Source organism: Lutjanus erythropterus, chromosome 13 (genome assembly GCF_056507025.1).
Source record: "Lutjanus erythropterus isolate fLutEry1 chromosome 13, fLutEry1.hap2, whole genome shotgun sequence".
Taxonomy (NCBI): domain Eukaryota; kingdom Metazoa; phylum Chordata; class Actinopteri; order Lutjaniformes; family Lutjanidae; genus Lutjanus; species Lutjanus erythropterus.
Window position 1 is genome coordinate 16,335,389 of NC_139329.1, and position 17,324 is coordinate 16,352,712.

The 17,324-nt window shown below is 38.7% G+C and overlaps 3 protein-coding genes across 3 annotated transcripts; 2 read left to right on the forward strand and 1 right to left on the reverse strand.

Annotated features, from left to right (window-relative positions):
• The first annotated feature begins 682 nt into the window (after positions 1–682).
• unc45a (unc-45 myosin chaperone A) lies at positions 683–8,580 on the forward strand. Its single transcript, XM_084734060.1, has 19 exons — positions 683–692; positions 790–1,014; positions 1,968–2,143; positions 2,275–2,364; positions 2,508–2,675; positions 2,961–3,129; positions 3,240–3,410; positions 3,665–3,836; positions 4,295–4,595; positions 4,697–4,791; positions 4,945–5,086; positions 5,240–5,380; positions 5,498–5,625; positions 5,954–6,020; positions 6,125–6,238; positions 6,337–6,452; positions 7,165–7,282; positions 7,755–7,910; positions 8,007–8,580. The coding sequence occupies exons 1-19, from the start codon at positions 683–685 to the stop codon at positions 8,292–8,294; spliced, it is 2,847 nt and encodes a 948-aa protein (XP_084590186.1). The 3' UTR covers positions 8,295–8,580.
• A 1,268-nt stretch (positions 8,581–9,848) lies between these two features.
• rccd1 (RCC1 domain containing 1) lies at positions 9,849–13,314 on the forward strand. Its single transcript, XM_084734701.1, has 8 exons — positions 9,849–10,149; positions 10,357–10,560; positions 10,647–10,812; positions 11,120–11,241; positions 11,332–11,436; positions 12,314–12,484; positions 12,593–12,622; positions 12,760–13,314. The coding sequence occupies exons 1-8, from the start codon at positions 9,948–9,950 to the stop codon at positions 12,933–12,935; spliced, it is 1,176 nt and encodes a 391-aa protein (XP_084590827.1). The 5' UTR covers positions 9,849–9,947; the 3' UTR covers positions 12,936–13,314.
• On the reverse strand, positions 13,088–15,865 carry cib1 (calcium and integrin binding 1 (calmyrin)). Its single transcript, XM_084734702.1, has 7 exons — positions 15,807–15,865; positions 15,366–15,400; positions 14,735–14,834; positions 14,433–14,586; positions 14,225–14,343; positions 13,411–13,499; positions 13,088–13,311 (listed from the first exon to the last, which is right to left on the reverse strand). Exons 1-7 carry the CDS (start codon positions 15,855–15,857, stop codon positions 13,290–13,292), a joined length of 570 nt encoding a protein of 189 aa, XP_084590828.1. The 5' UTR covers positions 15,858–15,865; the 3' UTR covers positions 13,088–13,289.
• Positions 15,866–17,324: the final 1,459 nt, after the last annotated feature.

Below are 17,324 nucleotides of genomic sequence, written 5' to 3' on the forward strand. Positions count from 1 at the left end.
AAAATGTCTTGCTCTGTTGTCTGAATGACTGTTTTGTAAACTGGCTAGTGATGAACCTGAGTGTCATATAATGATAGCTGTTTTTTGTTTGTTAGATATAATGTTGGTAATTCATCAATAGATGCTCATTAGTTTCTCACTTTCTAATGAGCCACCAATGTCTGCGGCTATACATTTTCATAAGTCATCATTATAAAGTGCTTTTTTTTCAAGTCTGTAGTTGAAAATGTTGCAGGTTGTTAATGAATAAATTTTGACACAAGTAAATGGTCAACACTGAGTAATTAGACCACCTGAGACATTAAAATACTTCCTATAACTGAATGCATCCAAACCTTTAATTGCTGGCTCACAGAAACATCCTTCTTTTATTATTTCAGCAGGTGGATAAAACCCTCTGTGTCTGTGTTGGCTGAAGAAAGCCACAGAATGAAAATGTAACCAAATAAAGCAGATGGAGATGGAGACAGGACTGCTCTCTCTCCTCTCTTCCTATTATGGTCATGGAGCGTGAGCATGCGGGCGTGTCTTTTACGTAAACGTCATCACCGTGCTCCGGACACCCGGAAGTGGAGGAAGTAGTAACATGTTTTCACTGAAGTTAGCGGTGTTTGTGACAAAATAGAGTACAATTAAACTACTTATTCGCTGTTTCACATACCACCGTGTTGTTTGTAGCGCCATGGAGATGAGTGTGAGTGAAAAAGAGAAGGTAAGGTGACCGCTGTTAGCTAGATAGCCTTTTAGCGTTGAAGATTACACTCCTTTCAGCATTTCTGTCATCCTGAGCTCTTGTTGTCTACTTTTTCTCTCTCACCCAGGACCCTGCAGCCCTGAAGGAGGAGGGGAACACCCTTTTCAAAGCAGGAGACATGCAGGGCGCTGTCTGCTGTTACACCAAAGCATTAAGGCTGAGTGACAAACAAGCAGAGAGTGCAGTTCTGTACCGCAACCGATCTGCCTGCTACCTGAAGCTGGAGGAGTATAACAAGGCAGAGGCTGATGCCTCCAAAGGTGGGCACAGTCAGGATATTGTGAAGTTCATTGAAGACTGAGTGCTGCACACACATGCTTTGATCTTAGCTTAAATGATGGGACACTTAAATTCACAAATGAGCTTACTATACCTCGATTGCAATCTGTCTTTCTAGGTAGATTTTTTTTTAATGACCTGCTGAGGTTTGGACTTATGGGCTGTAGGTTACCCCAAACCTGGATCCTGAATGACATTTGGTTTGGATTTTTGATGATACCTGATATGCCCATATTTTCGAACTCATTTTGGCCAAATGCTGATCCTGACGTGTGCACATTTTTCCACCTAATTGCAGAGATCATCCAGCTTTTCCTGTAATGTAATGATCAAATTATTATGCCTACTCTTATCATGGTGGCCCACTGGCAGATCCAAACATAAAATACAATGCTTTTCTAAATGTGGGCAATTTTATTTTCTGCTGTTGCATCTTTGTTCTTAACAAATTCATTGTAATGAGCAGGATGATGGCTCTTAAAATTTGCAGTTACATTTGTAGTGTTGAAGGAATGCAACTGGCTCCTTCTTCTCACATGACAGATATTGAGCTTTCATTGCAAATAGCAACTTTGTTATCAGTTTTGGACATTTCAAAAAACCTCCACATCAGTGATATACTTTCGTCATGTGTGCATAATTAAATCACCATCTTATCAGCTTACCGTATTGGCAGAAATGTCCATTTCAGACCAATACCTATGTTTCATTATAAAGCCAGTTGGTATCAGCTGATACCGATGATGTGCCTATTAACTGTCTTATCTTTGATGAAGAAACTATTTACAGCAATTCTAAGTCTGTATGTTTCACATTTCAGGACAAAGTAGTAATTATAGATTGTTCTGCTGTATGAGCTGTCACTCTAACTGAATTAAGATTTATGGATGTATGTACAAGTTATATTGAATGTGTCATGTCTGTCACTGCCCAGCTCTTGATAATGACCCGGGTGATGTGAAAGCCAGGTTCCGCAGAGCTCAGGCCTACCAGAAACTTGGCCGGCTTGACCAGGCCTTCATGGATGCTCAGAGGTGTGCCCAGCTGGAGCCCAAAAACAAAGCTTTTCAGGATCTGCTCAGACAGCTTGGAGCACAGATTCAGCTGAAGGTGATATGTTTGGTTTTCTTTAATAAAGTGGATGAAGGTCAACGAGGTTTTTCTTAATCTTATCTGACACAGTACTCTGAAGAAACTGTTACTAATTACGTTTTTTTTCTCTCTCTCTTTCAACTGTGTAGTCGCAGCAACTAAACTCCACAGATGCTCGTGTGCAGCAAATGTTCTCCCTCCTCTTAGATGCATCTGCAGAAGACTCAGATCGACAAAAGGTAAGGGTGGCTGATAAAGCAGGAACATTGTAAAGTGCTGTAACTCACCCTTTAATTACTTTATGGATGTTTATCCATTGTATCTTGATCTGTCTGTTAAGTTGTCTTGCACCATAGTAATGTGGCATATTATTCAATTCTAGGCTGCTCAGAATCTAGTGGTATTATCAAGAGAAGATGCAGGAGCTGAGCAGATCTTCCGTAATGATGGAGTGAAGCTGATACAGAAACTTCTTCAGTCAAAGCAGGAGGATGTTGTTCTTTCAGCCCTGAGGACCCTGGTTGGATTGTGCACTGGGCATCAGTCCAGAGTAAGCTTCACAGTTCCCTCCAAAATTATTATTTGCATCACGTTTGAAGTACCTTTTCAACAAACATGCAAACTTTTCAGTCTTGGAAAACATAGCTAACACAGGCTGTGTATCCAAAGTCATGGTCCTCTTAATTGTATTTTGTCTTTTTAATTTATTTTTCCCTTCAGTCTGTACATTGTTCATTGTTGATATATCCATGCATGTGTCCTATTCACCATGCTAGTAACTCTTATCAGTTGCTTTGCTGCTATTTATCGCTGACATCCACCGTTTTATTGCCAGACTATGGCTATAGTGAATGAGCTGGGAATGGAGCAGCTGTGTGCAGTAATGGGATCAGGAGGCTCTAGTGTGTCTCTGGCTGCCTGCCACCTGCTGCAGGTGATGTTTGAGGCTCTGACAGAGGGAATGAGGAGAGAGATCAGAGGGAAAGATGAAGCCATACTTCCTGGTAAGTTTTGACTCTTACCATGTTTATATTGACTACACGTGTGTTTTTTTTGTACATCAGCATATTCTACTGTGCTTTTTATGATATCTGACTGTATGAATTTGTCACAGAACCCTCTAAGGAGCTACGCTCAATGTTACGCCACCTCTTGGAAATGATGCCAGCATCAGATGTGTCCGGGCCGGGCAGAGATAGTGCTATTAACCTCCTGGTCAAACAAGTTCCCCGCAAGTCTTTGAAAAACCCAGATAACTCCCTCACGTTATGGGTGATAGACCAAGGTATGAAACACACCTGCACATTATGTAGAACTTATCACATTCCTATGCTATGATGGATATAAAACAGACATAGACCTGCCAAAAAGACCTGTTTCAGTTTTTCAGTATAGCTGCACTACTATGGGAAAAAGAAAGAAGTGTTTATTCTGTCTTCAAATGTCATGAAATGGGCCCCAGCACATTTCAGACATTCTATCACCATTTTTGTCTGACATCGCCGCAGACAGATAAATTAACTCCCTTTCCTCCCGCAGGACTGAAGAAGATCCTGGAGGTGGCTGGGACAGTCACTGAGCTCTCAGAGGGACCACGTCTGACAGACAACTCCCACATGAGCTGCTCCGTTTTGCTTAACAAACTCTACGATGACCTAAAGAGCGACAAAGAGAGGGAGAACTTTAACAAACTATGTGAAGAATATGTCCAGTGAGTTGACCATTGAAAGTTGGGTTACTAATTTCCCAAATCTCTGTCACTTAAGCTGCTTCATACTGCAGTAATTAATCTTTATTGCAGTCTGGGGCTGAATGATTTAGAAAAAAATATCTATTTGCAATTGTGGTATGATTTGCAATGATAGTTTTTACATCGTAAAATCCAAATTAAAATAAATTATGATGTTTTTTGCAGCAATCTGTACTGAACAAATATGTTTTTTTTAGGTCTGTGGAATATGATGTATAGGCCAGGACACAATATTTAGTTTGGCATTTTGACACAGATTTTGCTTTTAACAAATATTTTACCTCCTTTGATTTGAAAATTGCAGTAGGCCAGATTGTGATTTCAATAAAATTTTAATTAATTGTTCAGCTCTATTACAGACCATAAGTCAAAAAGTGGTATTCTTTCACTGACTTTCTAACTGATGTTTCTCTCTCTAGGACACACTTTAGCCGATCTGGCCTGAACGCCAAGCTGCGAGCTATCCAGACAGTATCTGTGCTCCTTCAAGGGCCGAGCGACGTGGGGAACAGGACTCTGGAGATGTCTGGAATGATGGATGCAGTGATCTCTCTTTGTGCCTCCCAAGATGTTATTCACCAGCAGGTAGCAGTCGAGGCTCTCATTCATGCTGCAGGGAAGGCCAAGAGAGCCTCCTTCATCACAGCCAATGGAGTGGCACTTCTAAAGGACCTCTACAAGAAGAGCGAGAATGACAGGATACGTGTGAGAGCCCTGGTGGTAAGTACTGCAGCAAAAGTATATTTATTTCAGACAGTTGGAGAAAAGAACATCTCTAAATAAAAAGAAATTAACTACGGTGTCTGATGGTTATTACACAGGGTTTGTGCAAGCTTGGATCAGCGGGAGGGACAGACTTCAGCATGAAGCAGTTTGCAGAGGGATCCACACTAAAGCTTGCCAAACAGTGCAGGAAGTATGTGTTGAATCTTGAACCTGGGTATAGACCAAGAGGAATGTGGCATGTCTGATACACATTGTTGCATAACTTAATTAATTAAAAACAGCAGATAATACGTGGTTTCTTGGATTTGAAATAAGAAGCAGGCCGTATTTCTTTCACTTTCAGGTGGCTGTGTAATGAGTCTCTGCCCCCAGCGTCGCGCCGATGGTCTGTGGAAGGTCTCGCCTACCTCACCTTTGATGCTGATGTGAAGGAGGATTTAGTGGAAGATAAGAACGCTCTCTTGGCCATGTGTGAACTAGCAAAGGTTTGATTGATGGCTGTTGTTGTAGGTTTTCATACTTAAATGGTTATTTTGGTATTTATTTTTGTGTAGTATTTGACACCACCATACACATACTTTTTATAATGTTGACTGGGATAGTTGACAACTTTGTTGTTTTCCTTTGTGTTCCTGCAGTCTGAGGATAAGACAGTGCTCTTTGCTGTGGGCTCCACATTAGTAAACTGCACCAACAGCTATGATGTGGAGAAGCCTGACCCACAGATGGTGGAGCTGGCCAAGTATGCAAAGCAGCACGTGCCTGAGGAGCACCCCAAGGTACCATTTAAAAAGCTTTCACGTAGAGCAAATATCGCACAATATACCTTTAATATTGCACAGTAGCTCTAAAACCTGGCTGTTTTACATAAATATGTCTGTCTTCTCATGTATCAGGATGCACCTTCCTATGTGGAGAAAAGACTGGTGAAGCTGCTGGAGGCAGGTGTGGTGTCTGCGTTGGTCTGTATGGTCAAACAGGAGAGTCCTGCCCTCACAGAGGCTTGTAGGGAGTGTATCGCCAGGTAGGAAAATGACTGCAAGGGGCTGTGTCCACCAAAGTATTTTAAATTGTTTCCAATGGGAGCCCCATGTTCTTATACTCTGCTACAAATGCCCTCGGCATGAGTGACAACATTTGGTAATTTTATTCTGGTTGCTGAGAGTTGATAAATTCTGTCTTATCTTGAATTTTGCTGCACCCCCATGTGCTCATGTGCCCCCAACTGAGTGTTTTCAGAAGAATGCTGGCATTTTCAGCTGGGAAAAACAATTTGGTGGACACAATGCTTTAGTCCTTTTCACTTATTGTTCTCTCTCTAGATTTTCTGTTAATGCCTTTTCTCACGGCAGGGTCTTCTTGGCTTTGGTGGAAAGACAGGAAGACAGAGGCACAGTGGTAGCACAGGGTGGAGGAAAGGTAGAGCACCCTGATAAATATACTTAGTTTAGCCCGCACAGTGATCTAAACCTCTTGCTGTATCTGTGGTTTACCTGATTTATGTTTACTGTCCTCCTACACAGGCTTTGATCCCACTGGCATCCGACAACACAGATGTAGGGAAAATCAAAGCAGCACAAGCGCTGGCAAAAATAACCATCACATCTAACCCAGAGATTGCCTTCCCAGGAGAAAGGGTGAGAACTGCATCCTGAACTGCAGCCTATTTAATTTGAAAAAAAAAAAAAAAACTAAGGAAATTCCAGTTTAACCTTGTCTCACTTTCTGTTGTCAGATCTATGAGGTGGTGCGCCCCCTCGCCAGTCTTCTGAGTCTTGAATGCACCCTGCTGCAGAACTTCGAAGCACTCATGGCTCTCACCAACCTGGCTGGCATCAGTGAGAGACTCAGGTTGGCCACTAGGGGGCAGTCTCTCCCAATAATACATGTACAAAACAGTCAGTTGTAATGATACACAAATATTTAACTTATTTGCAGAAACCAAACCAGGGTATAATTATTTTGTTTTACTTTCGTGCATTTGAGAAATCTTCTTTCCTTAAAGAAAGGAGCAGCATTTTTTAAAGGTAGTTAAAGATTTATGTGTCATTTTTATGGTTAAACATGCACGGTCTTAGTGTTGTTTCCCTCCAGTGAAACAGTTAAAATATTCTTACCAAAGTTTTTGTAGGAGTTTGGGGTCAAATCCAAGACTCAGGTGATAAACAAAATGCAGGTCAAGATGCAAGTGTTTCGATATGTACTCAGTGTTAATCGTGCTAATAGTTTGACAATGTTAATACTGTTTTTTACATCAGAGAGAAGTCCAAGAATGTAAGTGTAAGAATCTATGCACACATATACCTGTAAATATGGGCCAGACAGTGAACAGGCAACAAAGCACTCACACATGGCAGACAGGCCCAAAGCTTTCCTCTACTGTGAAATTTCACTGGCATCTTATTTATGTTTTATTATTCTTGGATTTTATAATGTCACTGAAATATTTTTGCTTTCAAGTCTTGAGTTTTCATTTCCTTCCATCCATAGTGTATCTTTTATTCTGACATCAAAGTTTGGTACCAGTTTTAAGAGTGTCTTCTTTTATTTATGTTTTTCTCAGACAAAAGATCATAAAGGAGAAGGCTATCCCAAAAATTGAAGGCTACATGTTTGAGGAGCACGACCTGGTCCGAGCATCTGCCACAGAGTGCATGTGTAATTTGGTTTTAAGCACAGAGGTAAGACACATATTCATAGATTGTTGCATTTGCACATTTGTCTTTTTAATGTTTTTTTCCTTTTTCATTGATTTATGGAGGAAACAACGCATATGAAATATTGAGGGTGCATAACACATCTGTTCATTTCCACTGTACATTATGAATGCACATAAATTTCGACTCACATATTGACACTGAATAAAGTGAAATAAAAACAAAAAAGGAAATGATGTTAATAATACAAAAAAGAATATAAGAAAAGGCCCAAATAAGCACACTCAAAATATTTCATGGAGATCCAATTACTAAATTAATATAATAAAAAATAAAGAAAATACTTGTACGTGTGACATTGGCATATATACTCATATACCCATAAATTTATACAGATTGAGATAGCTATGCAATTTTCATCTTGGGTATAGTGTAGCATAGTGCATATTTCTTGAAAAGTTGAAGTAAAAGTGGTGGGTGTTTGGTGTGTCCTCAGGTGCAGAAGCTGTATCTGGCCACAGGGAACGACCGCCTGAAGCTGCTTGTGCTCTTCAGTGGAGAGGAGGACGAGAGGCTGCGGAAAGCTGCTGCAGGAACTCTGGCCATGCTGACTGCTGAGCAGCCTGAGCTGTGTGCCCGCATCCCTGGAACGGTAAGCCCACATCCATCAGCTCAGCACTGTCACATACTACAATGATTGATTTTTCTGTTTTAGCTCACAAGTCCCTGTTGTTTTCTCCTCTCGTAGACGACCCACTGGCTAGAGATTATACAGGCGCTTTTGCTCAGTGAAATATCTGACCTGCGTCATCGTGGCGTGGTCATAGTTCATAACATGATGCAGGCGGAGAAGAGTCTGGCTGAAACGCTCATGGAGAGTGAAGCTCTGGAGATTCTGTCTGTCCTGACGAAGGGAGGAGAGAGTATGCCGGAAGCTGTTTCTAAGATAGCTCAGAACTGTCTGGACAAGGCTGTGGAGTACAACATCATCAAGACCAGGGAAGGAATGGAAAACCGCAAAGGAACTGAAGCCTGAAAACACAGCTGCAGTGGGATGGATATGCCTTCTGGCAATGTTAAAGTGCTTTGAGTATTATGTGGGACCAGTGAAGTCATTTCACTTTTGCAGGAAATCAGTTTTGGTCTGGATGGGTACAAGCTGATCCTGAAGAGTTGACATGTCATAACCAAAAACTGTGGCAAGCAATAAAAGAAATTATTGAAGAAAGGTATTAAATGATACAGCAGCGTATTGTTGGCATGCCAGGAAAGAAAAACGAATCAGCATCACATTTCAATGTGAAAAGTTTTATTGCTGTAACAAGAAACCTTTCACCTTTCAACAGAATATTTTCATGTTATTACAACATACAAATTTGTAATAACAAGAAACAAACAAGGACCTCTCTTATTCTCAAAAATATACCATTTATCTTGTTATGCCATGTTTCATGTTATAACTTGGTAACTTACTGTTAAAACATTAAATGTTTTATGATAAGATAAATAGTATACTGTTAAAACAGAAAAGTTTGCTATAACAGAAAAATATGTTGTTATAACAATATACTTTCCACATTATACTGTGATACTAATCTGTTTTTCTTTTTCTGGCAGCAGCAATACTCATCTTTAAAATGAAAACCAGTTGATGAGCATTGATTTGTCTTTCACATCGCTTTTCCACTGATTGTATTTATCTTAATTATACTGTGTTCCACAATAAGGCATTTCTATACATTTGTGCTAAAGATTGTCATTCCTTGTTATTTGCAAATGTTTTTATTTGTCTCTATTATTCCCCCAAATCATTGCGTTTTTCCATTTATACACTACTGTATTCATTCTTTTTATAATATTTTGCCCTAAACAACACACCAATACCACAAATATTTCATTCATCTAATTGCTTTTTTTGTTTTTAATGTTTATTATTGTCACTATTATTTTCACTCCACTACATTCCCAGAGTTTTCACTGTATGGCTGGTGGTTTTGTCTGAACAAATGGAAAGAAAAAAATAAAACCTCTGGCTGCATACAAATTTGTGTATTATTGAATCCGTGTTACCCATCTCACCCCCACCCCCCCACCCCCGATTCTTAAATAATAAAATTATTATTTTATTTTATTAATAATTTTAAATTATACAACTGAGACATATTTATATAGAAACAGGGCTATCTTGGATAAAAGCCATTTGAATGAATCTAAATAAAAAGACAACTCTTTCAAGAATATAATGAAATGCTGGGTGGTTTTAAAAAAATTACATTTGTGTAGAAAATATTTGCCAAGTAATACCAAGGTATTGTAGATAAAAACACATTTTCTGTCCACATTATGAAGTCAAGCCAGAGCTGGCAAAATCAAATCATTCATTTTCCCTATGGTGAAAATCCTCCAAAAACAAATACACATCTGTTGTTTATTTGTTTCTATTGAGTTTTACAAAATGCACATTCGTTAGAATCAATACTGAACCTAAGTGGTGAAAATTACAGGGATAAATGTTAATTATTTAACAAGGTGATCTCACACATCTTCACCATCTGTGTCAATACTGAAGCGCATGCGCAGTACACCCTGGTTCTGAACACACTAGTGAGTGTTGAAACTTTGCAGGAAACTGCGTTGCACGGCTCAGCTGCATTTCCATGAGAAACTACGCAGAGTTAAAGCGAGTCCAATGCGTTGGTTTGGATTCGGTTTCAACGCATTTGGACAGATATATGTCCGTGAGAAAGTAATTAAAGGAGAGTGTAACGACCCAGCAAAGGAAGTGAAAGTGATTAGCCCAAGAGAGCTAACGTTAGCTTGTCATGTAAACAAACGTGACTGCTGTCAGATGAGAGCAAGCTGGAGTCGCAGAGCATCTTTGCATTTGGATGGTGAGTCTGTTTGATATAAAGCAACTTTTACAGCTCTGGTTGGACATTAGTACTGATTGTAATATAAATAGAAGGTCTGCAATATCACAGTCTTTATTTAGATACTGATTATACCAACATTTCAAAACTGCGTCTGTGTCTTGTTTACATAATTGTATTATTATTTCATCCTATCTTAACTCATGTATTATTTTTTCTCATTGCTAGGTGACAGCTGTGTGTGTCTGTCAGGTTTTGGGGCGGCCAGTGAGTCCTGTGGTATTTCTGTCAAAGAGATCCGTGGATGTAAAGATGCCGCCATCAGTGAATCGCACTTGACCCTCAGTTTCCCAGACAGGATTGAGTCCTGGGACCTGCAGAAGGAAGACAAGACTCCATCATGGAGCATGGAAATAAAAGCAGAGAGCTCTGGTAATGTGTGTATCCTAACCTCCTTTGACATCTAATAGAAGTAGGTTGACGATTAGCTAAAAAATATACTTCTTGCTGCTTTTCAGGACACCTTCTGAATCTCCCATTGGTCCCTGGGGGTTACATAGCCGCAAAACCACCCTTCTACCGCTCCTTATCACCGCACCTGAAAGCCAAGAGTCTGGCACTGAGTGCAGAGCATGCCATCCTTCTCACTGCCTCTGGATCTGTGTATACCTGGGGACTGGGCAGGTACACCTAATATTCACACATCTGTCTTAATAATATTACAATGGTAGTAGACAGTTATTTTTGGTGAGTATTTTAAACATCATAATGGGCCACAAAGTAAACAAAGTAAAGGATGCTTTAGATTTTGCTGCATCTCATATTCTGTACTGTTGGCTTATTCTGCCATATTTTGTGTTAGAGTGTACTAGCTGTCTTATAAAGTCATATGGGAAAGTGAGTACACACAAATACACAAAATAAATGAAAGTAAACTAAACTAAAGCTGACCTATATCTGGATATTGTGTGTGCATGTGTGTATTCAACAGCCATGGTCAGCTGGGGCACGGTGGCCTCACCTCTGAGGAGGAGCCCAGGGCAGTGGAGGCACTCTGGGGGATGCCCATGACCTGTGTTGCTACAGGAGGCTGGCACTCTGTCTGCATCAGTGGTAAGTGTCATACAAGATGTTGGCAGTGAAAAGTGTGAATAACCCCTCAACCTGAGAAAAAGCAATGAGCTCAAATGTCCTTTTCTTCAGACGGGGGCGATCTTTATGTGTGGGGCTGGAATGAAAGCGGCCAGCTTGGACTTCCATCACGAGGTCTGAGGAAAACACTGCAGGAGCAACACAGCCGACAAGCAGGTACATCTGTATTCTTATCATATGAGATATTGGAGAAATACATTGAAGGGACATTTCACTCAAAGCACAATCAAACCTCTATTTCCACTTCCATCAATCCAAATATTTTTTTGTGTAGCCTGTGAACTTTTTCACAATCCCTGGACAGTATTTTACACATTCTTGCTCAAACTGTGCAGCTATTTTCTATTTTTTTATGTATGCGTCTTGACTTGCAGTACTTGCTTCCATCTTTATTCACATTTTTCTCATACTAGGTTTATTGTTATGCACAAACTTACCACAGCAAATTCCTTATATGTGAAAACTTACTAATAAATCCCAATTCTGATAGTTACAGCACTTCACGATTTAACCATACTTTGAAGGGGTCATGCTTTTACCTGCGTCTGGACATGAAAAAAAAAAAAGATATAGTCCTTATGACAGTAAAATGGGCTGTTTAAAGCCAATCAGCAGTAATTATTTTCTCATTAGAAGAAAATGTGGGTAAGAACACTATACCGTCAAATACCATGAAACCGATGAGTTTTCAAAAAAACGTGATATGAAAATTTTGTCATTCTGCCCAGCCCTAGTTGAATGTGTCAAATGCTATCCCGAAAAACGCAACTGCGGTTGTTTATAGCACAGTAATATTATTTTAAGTGATTAAGAAGTGAAATAATTGTTTTGAGTATATAATGTATGTATATGAATATCGAATTTACCACAGCTGTAAGGTGCAGGTAAAGCATGAAAATGCACCTTGAAAATGCTTGAAAAGTGCTTAAATTTGACTGGAAAAGGTGTATGAACCGTTTATTGTAATATAATTACGTATACAGTATATTGCAAGGAATGTAATATGAACTGCAGTATGAACTGTACTGAACAGGAGCACCATGTCAAGATGGCAGCATGTCTCCAGCTGAAGAGTCACAAGAAGGAGACAAACAAGAAGAGGTTTTCATATCGATCCAGGCGTTCCCAGCTCTGCTGGATATCACTCCATCATGTGAAATCAGAACCATAAGCTGTGGCTCCCGCCACACAGCTGCAGTAACAAGTAGGAAACCTCAACTGACCATAAGTGTATATTGATGCGTATATTCTCTTGGCAAGTCAATGCCATTGATTCTGTATCTCATATTTTCTTTCTTCTTATTTATTTCAGCCTCAGGTGACCTCTACACATGGGGCTGGGGTAAGCTCATCAGATTTTGGGTCTCTTGCAAATGTCTTACATTTCTCTATCATGTTCCCAGTTACCCTTTAATTCATCAGTAATGTTGTACCACTACTTAAAATTTATGTTGACCTTTCCTGCTTGTGCTATTTCAGGTGACTACGGCCAACTTGGACACCAGACTTTAACCACTTCAGATGAGCCCCAGCGTGTGGAGTTCTTCAGGGAGCAGCAGATGCATGTGGTTGATGTAGTTTGTGGGCCGTGGAACACTTTTGCTGCTGTTGTGAAGAAGGAAGTAGCGCTTAAAAATACTAAGGAATCCCCTTGATAAACATGGACACTGGACTTTAGATGATAAACCAGGAAGGAAGTGTAATTTATTACAACAAAAACAAGACTTCAATTAAATGTATTTTGTACAATATACATATCGAGTTCTTTTCATTTATTCGTATAAAAATGGAACTTCATTAATGTAAATTAGTTTTTGGAAATATTTTTAATTTTCTGTATAGAAATAAAAAAATTACAGATTTTGCATTTCACAAACATAAAACAGTTAAGACAGTAAAATCCACAGGTAAATATAATTTAAAGCAAATATCTAAAATTGTTCTATCTGAAAATTAAACACCATATGAGAGTTAATGGGCGACGCATTTCCACAGCCTACTAGAGGTCTTCACAGCACAATCTTGAAAGAACTGTAGAAAAAGCAAAACATTACAGGAGCAGTTAGAGGGAACAAAATGGTGCTGAGTAAATTACATATTGGTGATAACAGTAATTAGATTTATAGTCACCTGACAAAATCTGGCGACCTTGAAATGACATGCTGAAACTCTGAGAGGTTCACAGTTCCGTCCTTGTCAATGTCAGATTCTTCAAGAATCTAAAAAAATATATGTTAAGAAGACAAATGTTAAGCCCACTGTCACATCGATGCACCGATCCGCAACCGCAAGCTGTTTTAACCATCTAGTCTTTCTCCACTTCAAAGAGGAGACGCTGCAGTTTATGTTGTAGAATTTATTTAAGAAGGGATGATCACTTAAGTTTAATCATGCACATGTGCCAGATTTAGTCATACAGGCTAATTTTCATTTGCAGCCCCATAACCACATACAGAAACCACATAAACGCACAGCAAAGCACATAAGCACAATCAGTGAAACAATGACATAACCATACACCCATTAATGTCCAACTGGGCAAGTGGTAAAAAAGGAATTAAATTATTAACTATTTTGATAATCAATTAATTGTTAAAAGTCTCTCTTTTTTTTTTTGCAAAAAAATGCAGAAAATGCTGTTTTCAGCCACTCAACTTATTACAATGTCAAACTGAAAATCTCTGGATTTTACAGTGACAAAATGAGACATTTTAAGACATGAACTTGGGCTTAGGAATTTACACACCTTGCAGCCCTAGATTACACATGACAATTTAGTTTTTGTTATTTGATACCCGCTAATAAATAAAACAATTTGTACATTGATTTATGGTGAGTAGATTTATGATTCACTTGCCCAACCAGGTGAAAACATTTAAGTTAAACATACTACATATGAGCACATACACCCATATCCATGAACAAGTTGTGACAGTTGACTCACATTGTTGATGAGCTGTCTCATTTCATCAGGTGATAGTCTTGTGTCATCTGTCTCACCCGTCAGGCAGTTAACCAGCTTCTCCAGATCACCACCATCAAGAGTTCCATCATCGTCAAAGTCTGGGAACATCAGTATACTTATGATATTGATTGACAGCCTTACATGTATGATTGAGAATCAGCTCATATTTTATTATTAAGTTATTTACCAAAAATACGGAATGCATAGTGGGACTTGATTTCTAAAGTAGCAGAGTCACTGAAGGCACTCAAGAGGTCCAGAAAGTCCTCAAATGTGAGACCTCCATCTTTCTGTTCAGATGTTGAGAATACATAGCAGATTCTTTTCCTAAAAGGGTTGGACTGTGACGGGAACAAGTACAAGGGTCAGTACAGTTTATCAGTACTTGAAGTACTTCCTCAAGAACACAGAAAGCACAAGACAAACCTAGTCATACATTTACACTGCACATAACACCACATCTCTGATTACTATCATACAGCTTTTCACCTTGAGCTCTGGCAGAGTAAGAATCCTCTCCATAGGAACTCTGGTATTTGGGAGGTCTTTCTCATCTTTCGTCAGTAGTTCAGTGAATCTCTTGTGAGCACTAAAACAAACAAAAAAAAAGCTGAATGATGGATTGCAATAAGCAGTGTTTCACTGATTAAAATAAGGCCTGCATAATTAATCAAAATAGCAGTATGGCCAAGTGCAATATCCCAGTCACAGAAGCTGCATTTTTTTGATAATGGAAAAATGTGTGACAAATCAGTATTACAACAAAATATTGTAGTGCCAGAGACGTTAATTTTGTATCATCATGATTTTAATAGCTTGTAAAACGTTTTTCAGTGAAAATGAAAACTGTGATGCAAAAATGATCATTCTCACTAATTGTGATTGTGATTCATACTGCACTTTATATAGCTCATCTCAACTCTCAACCTTATAGAGCACTTTATACAGGACTTACGGAATATACATTATTATTAATAACAACAACAACAATAATAATAATGATAATAATAATTCTGTTTAAATAATCGCAACATGATCTTCTTTCCCATATCATGCAGCCCTAATTAAAATCATTTAAATAAATAAATAAATAAATAAATAAATAAAAATAATCACTTACAGGAGAATTTCTTGTTTTGTCAAGAATGTCAGCTCCTGAAAGTAAAAGTGAGTATTATTACAATGACAGTCACAGACTAACCTGAAACAACTTTTTCCACGTTTGAATACTTTTATTATTGTTCCTATAACACATCCATCGTTTGAACACTGATATTAGCAACACTAGCTTAAGCGTGATGGCAAATAGTTCAGCGAAGCTGCTAGTAACATTAGGTTTACTTTAGTTTACTTTATCCTTATAGAAAGTCGTACAAATACAGACCACAAGTAAAAAAATGCGTACTTCTGATGACAAGGCTCTAATAGTTGTCTTTTGATCGCTATTGCGTTATCCTTGGTTATTACGGGGCGTTACAACAACTGCTCTCAACTTTAGCCACTCGGTTAACGATATGACGTTAAGTTATAGCATTTGGTTTTCTTTCCTTTGGGCACTTACTTGGTACTCTGAGAGTAAGTCCTTCCCAAGTTGACTTGCCGTAGTGCCCATCTCGAAACTTTCCTTTTTGTGCTGAAAACACTTTGGTTAAATACCGAACTACTAGACTATAGTTAGTCACGCATCGCGTACTTCCGGGATCTGGCTCCTGTCGTTCCCGTCAGCTACGTATAGTGACGTACATGTAAACAGATCGTACATAAGGGCGACAACCAACAGATGGCACACACAGACAGGTGACAGGGCTATAAAGGGCATAGTATAAGCTTTTTCATCCTATTGTATCGTTAGAGGACCACTGACTCTATTATAACTAATTTTGTAAAGTTAATCCTACCGACTGGGGTTCCCACAGACCCCAAAGTCTATGCGTTTTGTCATATCTCACAGGTGCTTTACTCTATCATTCCAATTTCACATGACTTTGTCAATCTTTTTTTTCTTAATGACTTTATATCATTGTTGTCTCTAGCTCTGTAAATGAGTGATTTCTAAAAATAGCCTACTAATGTATTTGGGACCCTAGTCAAAAGAACTCAAGTCCACCCATGCAGTTGTACTAGGCCTAAACAGAACTATTTATTGATTGAGTTCATGTTTGCCATGGGTCCTAAGTTTAAGTACCACACACTAGCAGAGGGTTACAAGGTTGGCTGTTAGCTATTTTGAAAGAGACTAGTACAGATGCAGCAGACAGATTTCCTCATGTGCTTTGTCTATTTTTGTTTTACACAATATGCAAATTTAGTGTAACTTCTCTAAAATAAAATAAGGCATGTTTTAAGATGTCATTAGTTATACAGCTACTAATGTTACGAGAAAGAAATAGGTTGAGGTTTTGCCATGACGGTTGTTTCTTACAGTAGTTTATTCTAGGGGGACCCCGGCTCAGTCAGTAGTCCTTGTATGTTAAATATGTTGGCGGGATGAGTGTTGCAAAGTTTTTGGGTTTTTTTTTTGTTTTTTGTTTTTTGAGAGTAACAGTTGAGAGGTGACAGGAAACAAGGGGAAAATAGAGAGACAATGACATGCAAAAAAAGGGCCCTGGATGGAATCAGACTGGAAACATTGCAATCACAGTATTACCAAAAGTGCCATCACCCCATTCTTAAAGTCCTTCAGTATGCCACAATATCTGTTCCAGCAAAAGTAAAACTATTGCATTCAAGAATGTAATGAAAAGTAAAACTGTGCAGTGAAATTTTAATAAACTATTATGTAGGCTATCTAAAGTACCCACCTTCTTACTGTTAAATTTAACACTATGAAATTAATGCAGGAGGGTTTTTTGCAGGAGGTTCAGTGAGTAACAACTATCTCTGATCTCACAGCAATGATGCCATTTATGCTTATAATATTGAACAGTGTATACAAAATAGAAATAGACTACTCAAGTGAAGTCTCAGTTTTCTACCTCAAATTTTACTGTACACCTGAAAATATTTTACTGAAATTGATTCAGTAATCATTTGGTTTAAATTGATTCATTAATATTGTCTTGTTTGGATTCTTTTAGAA

Bases quoted from the DNA above. Each gene is read 5' to 3' on its own strand.
- unc45a (XM_084734060.1), top strand. The intron at 3,411-3,664 runs GTATGAAACACA...TTCCTCCCGCAG, and splicing joins GTTATGGGTGATAGACCAAG to GACTGAAGAAGATCCTGGAG. The intron at 3,837-4,294 runs GTGAGTTGACCA...TTCTCTCTCTAG, and splicing joins CTATGTGAAGAATATGTCCA to GACACACTTTAGCCGATCTG.
- cib1 (XM_084734702.1), bottom strand. From the start codon at position 15,857: ATGGGCACTACGGCAAGTCAACTTGGGAAGGACTTACTCTCAGAGTAC. The intron at 14,344-14,432 runs GTAAATAACTTA...TGATGTTCCCAG, and splicing joins CTATGCATTCCGTATTTTTG to ACTTTGACGATGATGGAACT. The intron at 13,312-13,410 runs GTGACTATAAAT...CTTTTTCTACAG, and splicing joins AGGTCGCCAGATTTTGTCAG to TTCTTTCAAGATTGTGCTGT.
- rccd1 (XM_084734701.1), top strand. From the start codon at position 9,948: ATGCGTTGGTTTGGATTCGGTTTCAACGCATTTGGACAGATATATGTC. The intron at 11,242-11,331 runs GTAAGTGTCATA...CCTTTTCTTCAG, and splicing joins GCACTCTGTCTGCATCAGTG to ACGGGGGCGATCTTTATGTG. The intron at 12,623-12,759 runs GTAAGCTCATCA...GTGCTATTTCAG, and splicing joins CCTCTACACATGGGGCTGGG to GTGACTACGGCCAACTTGGA.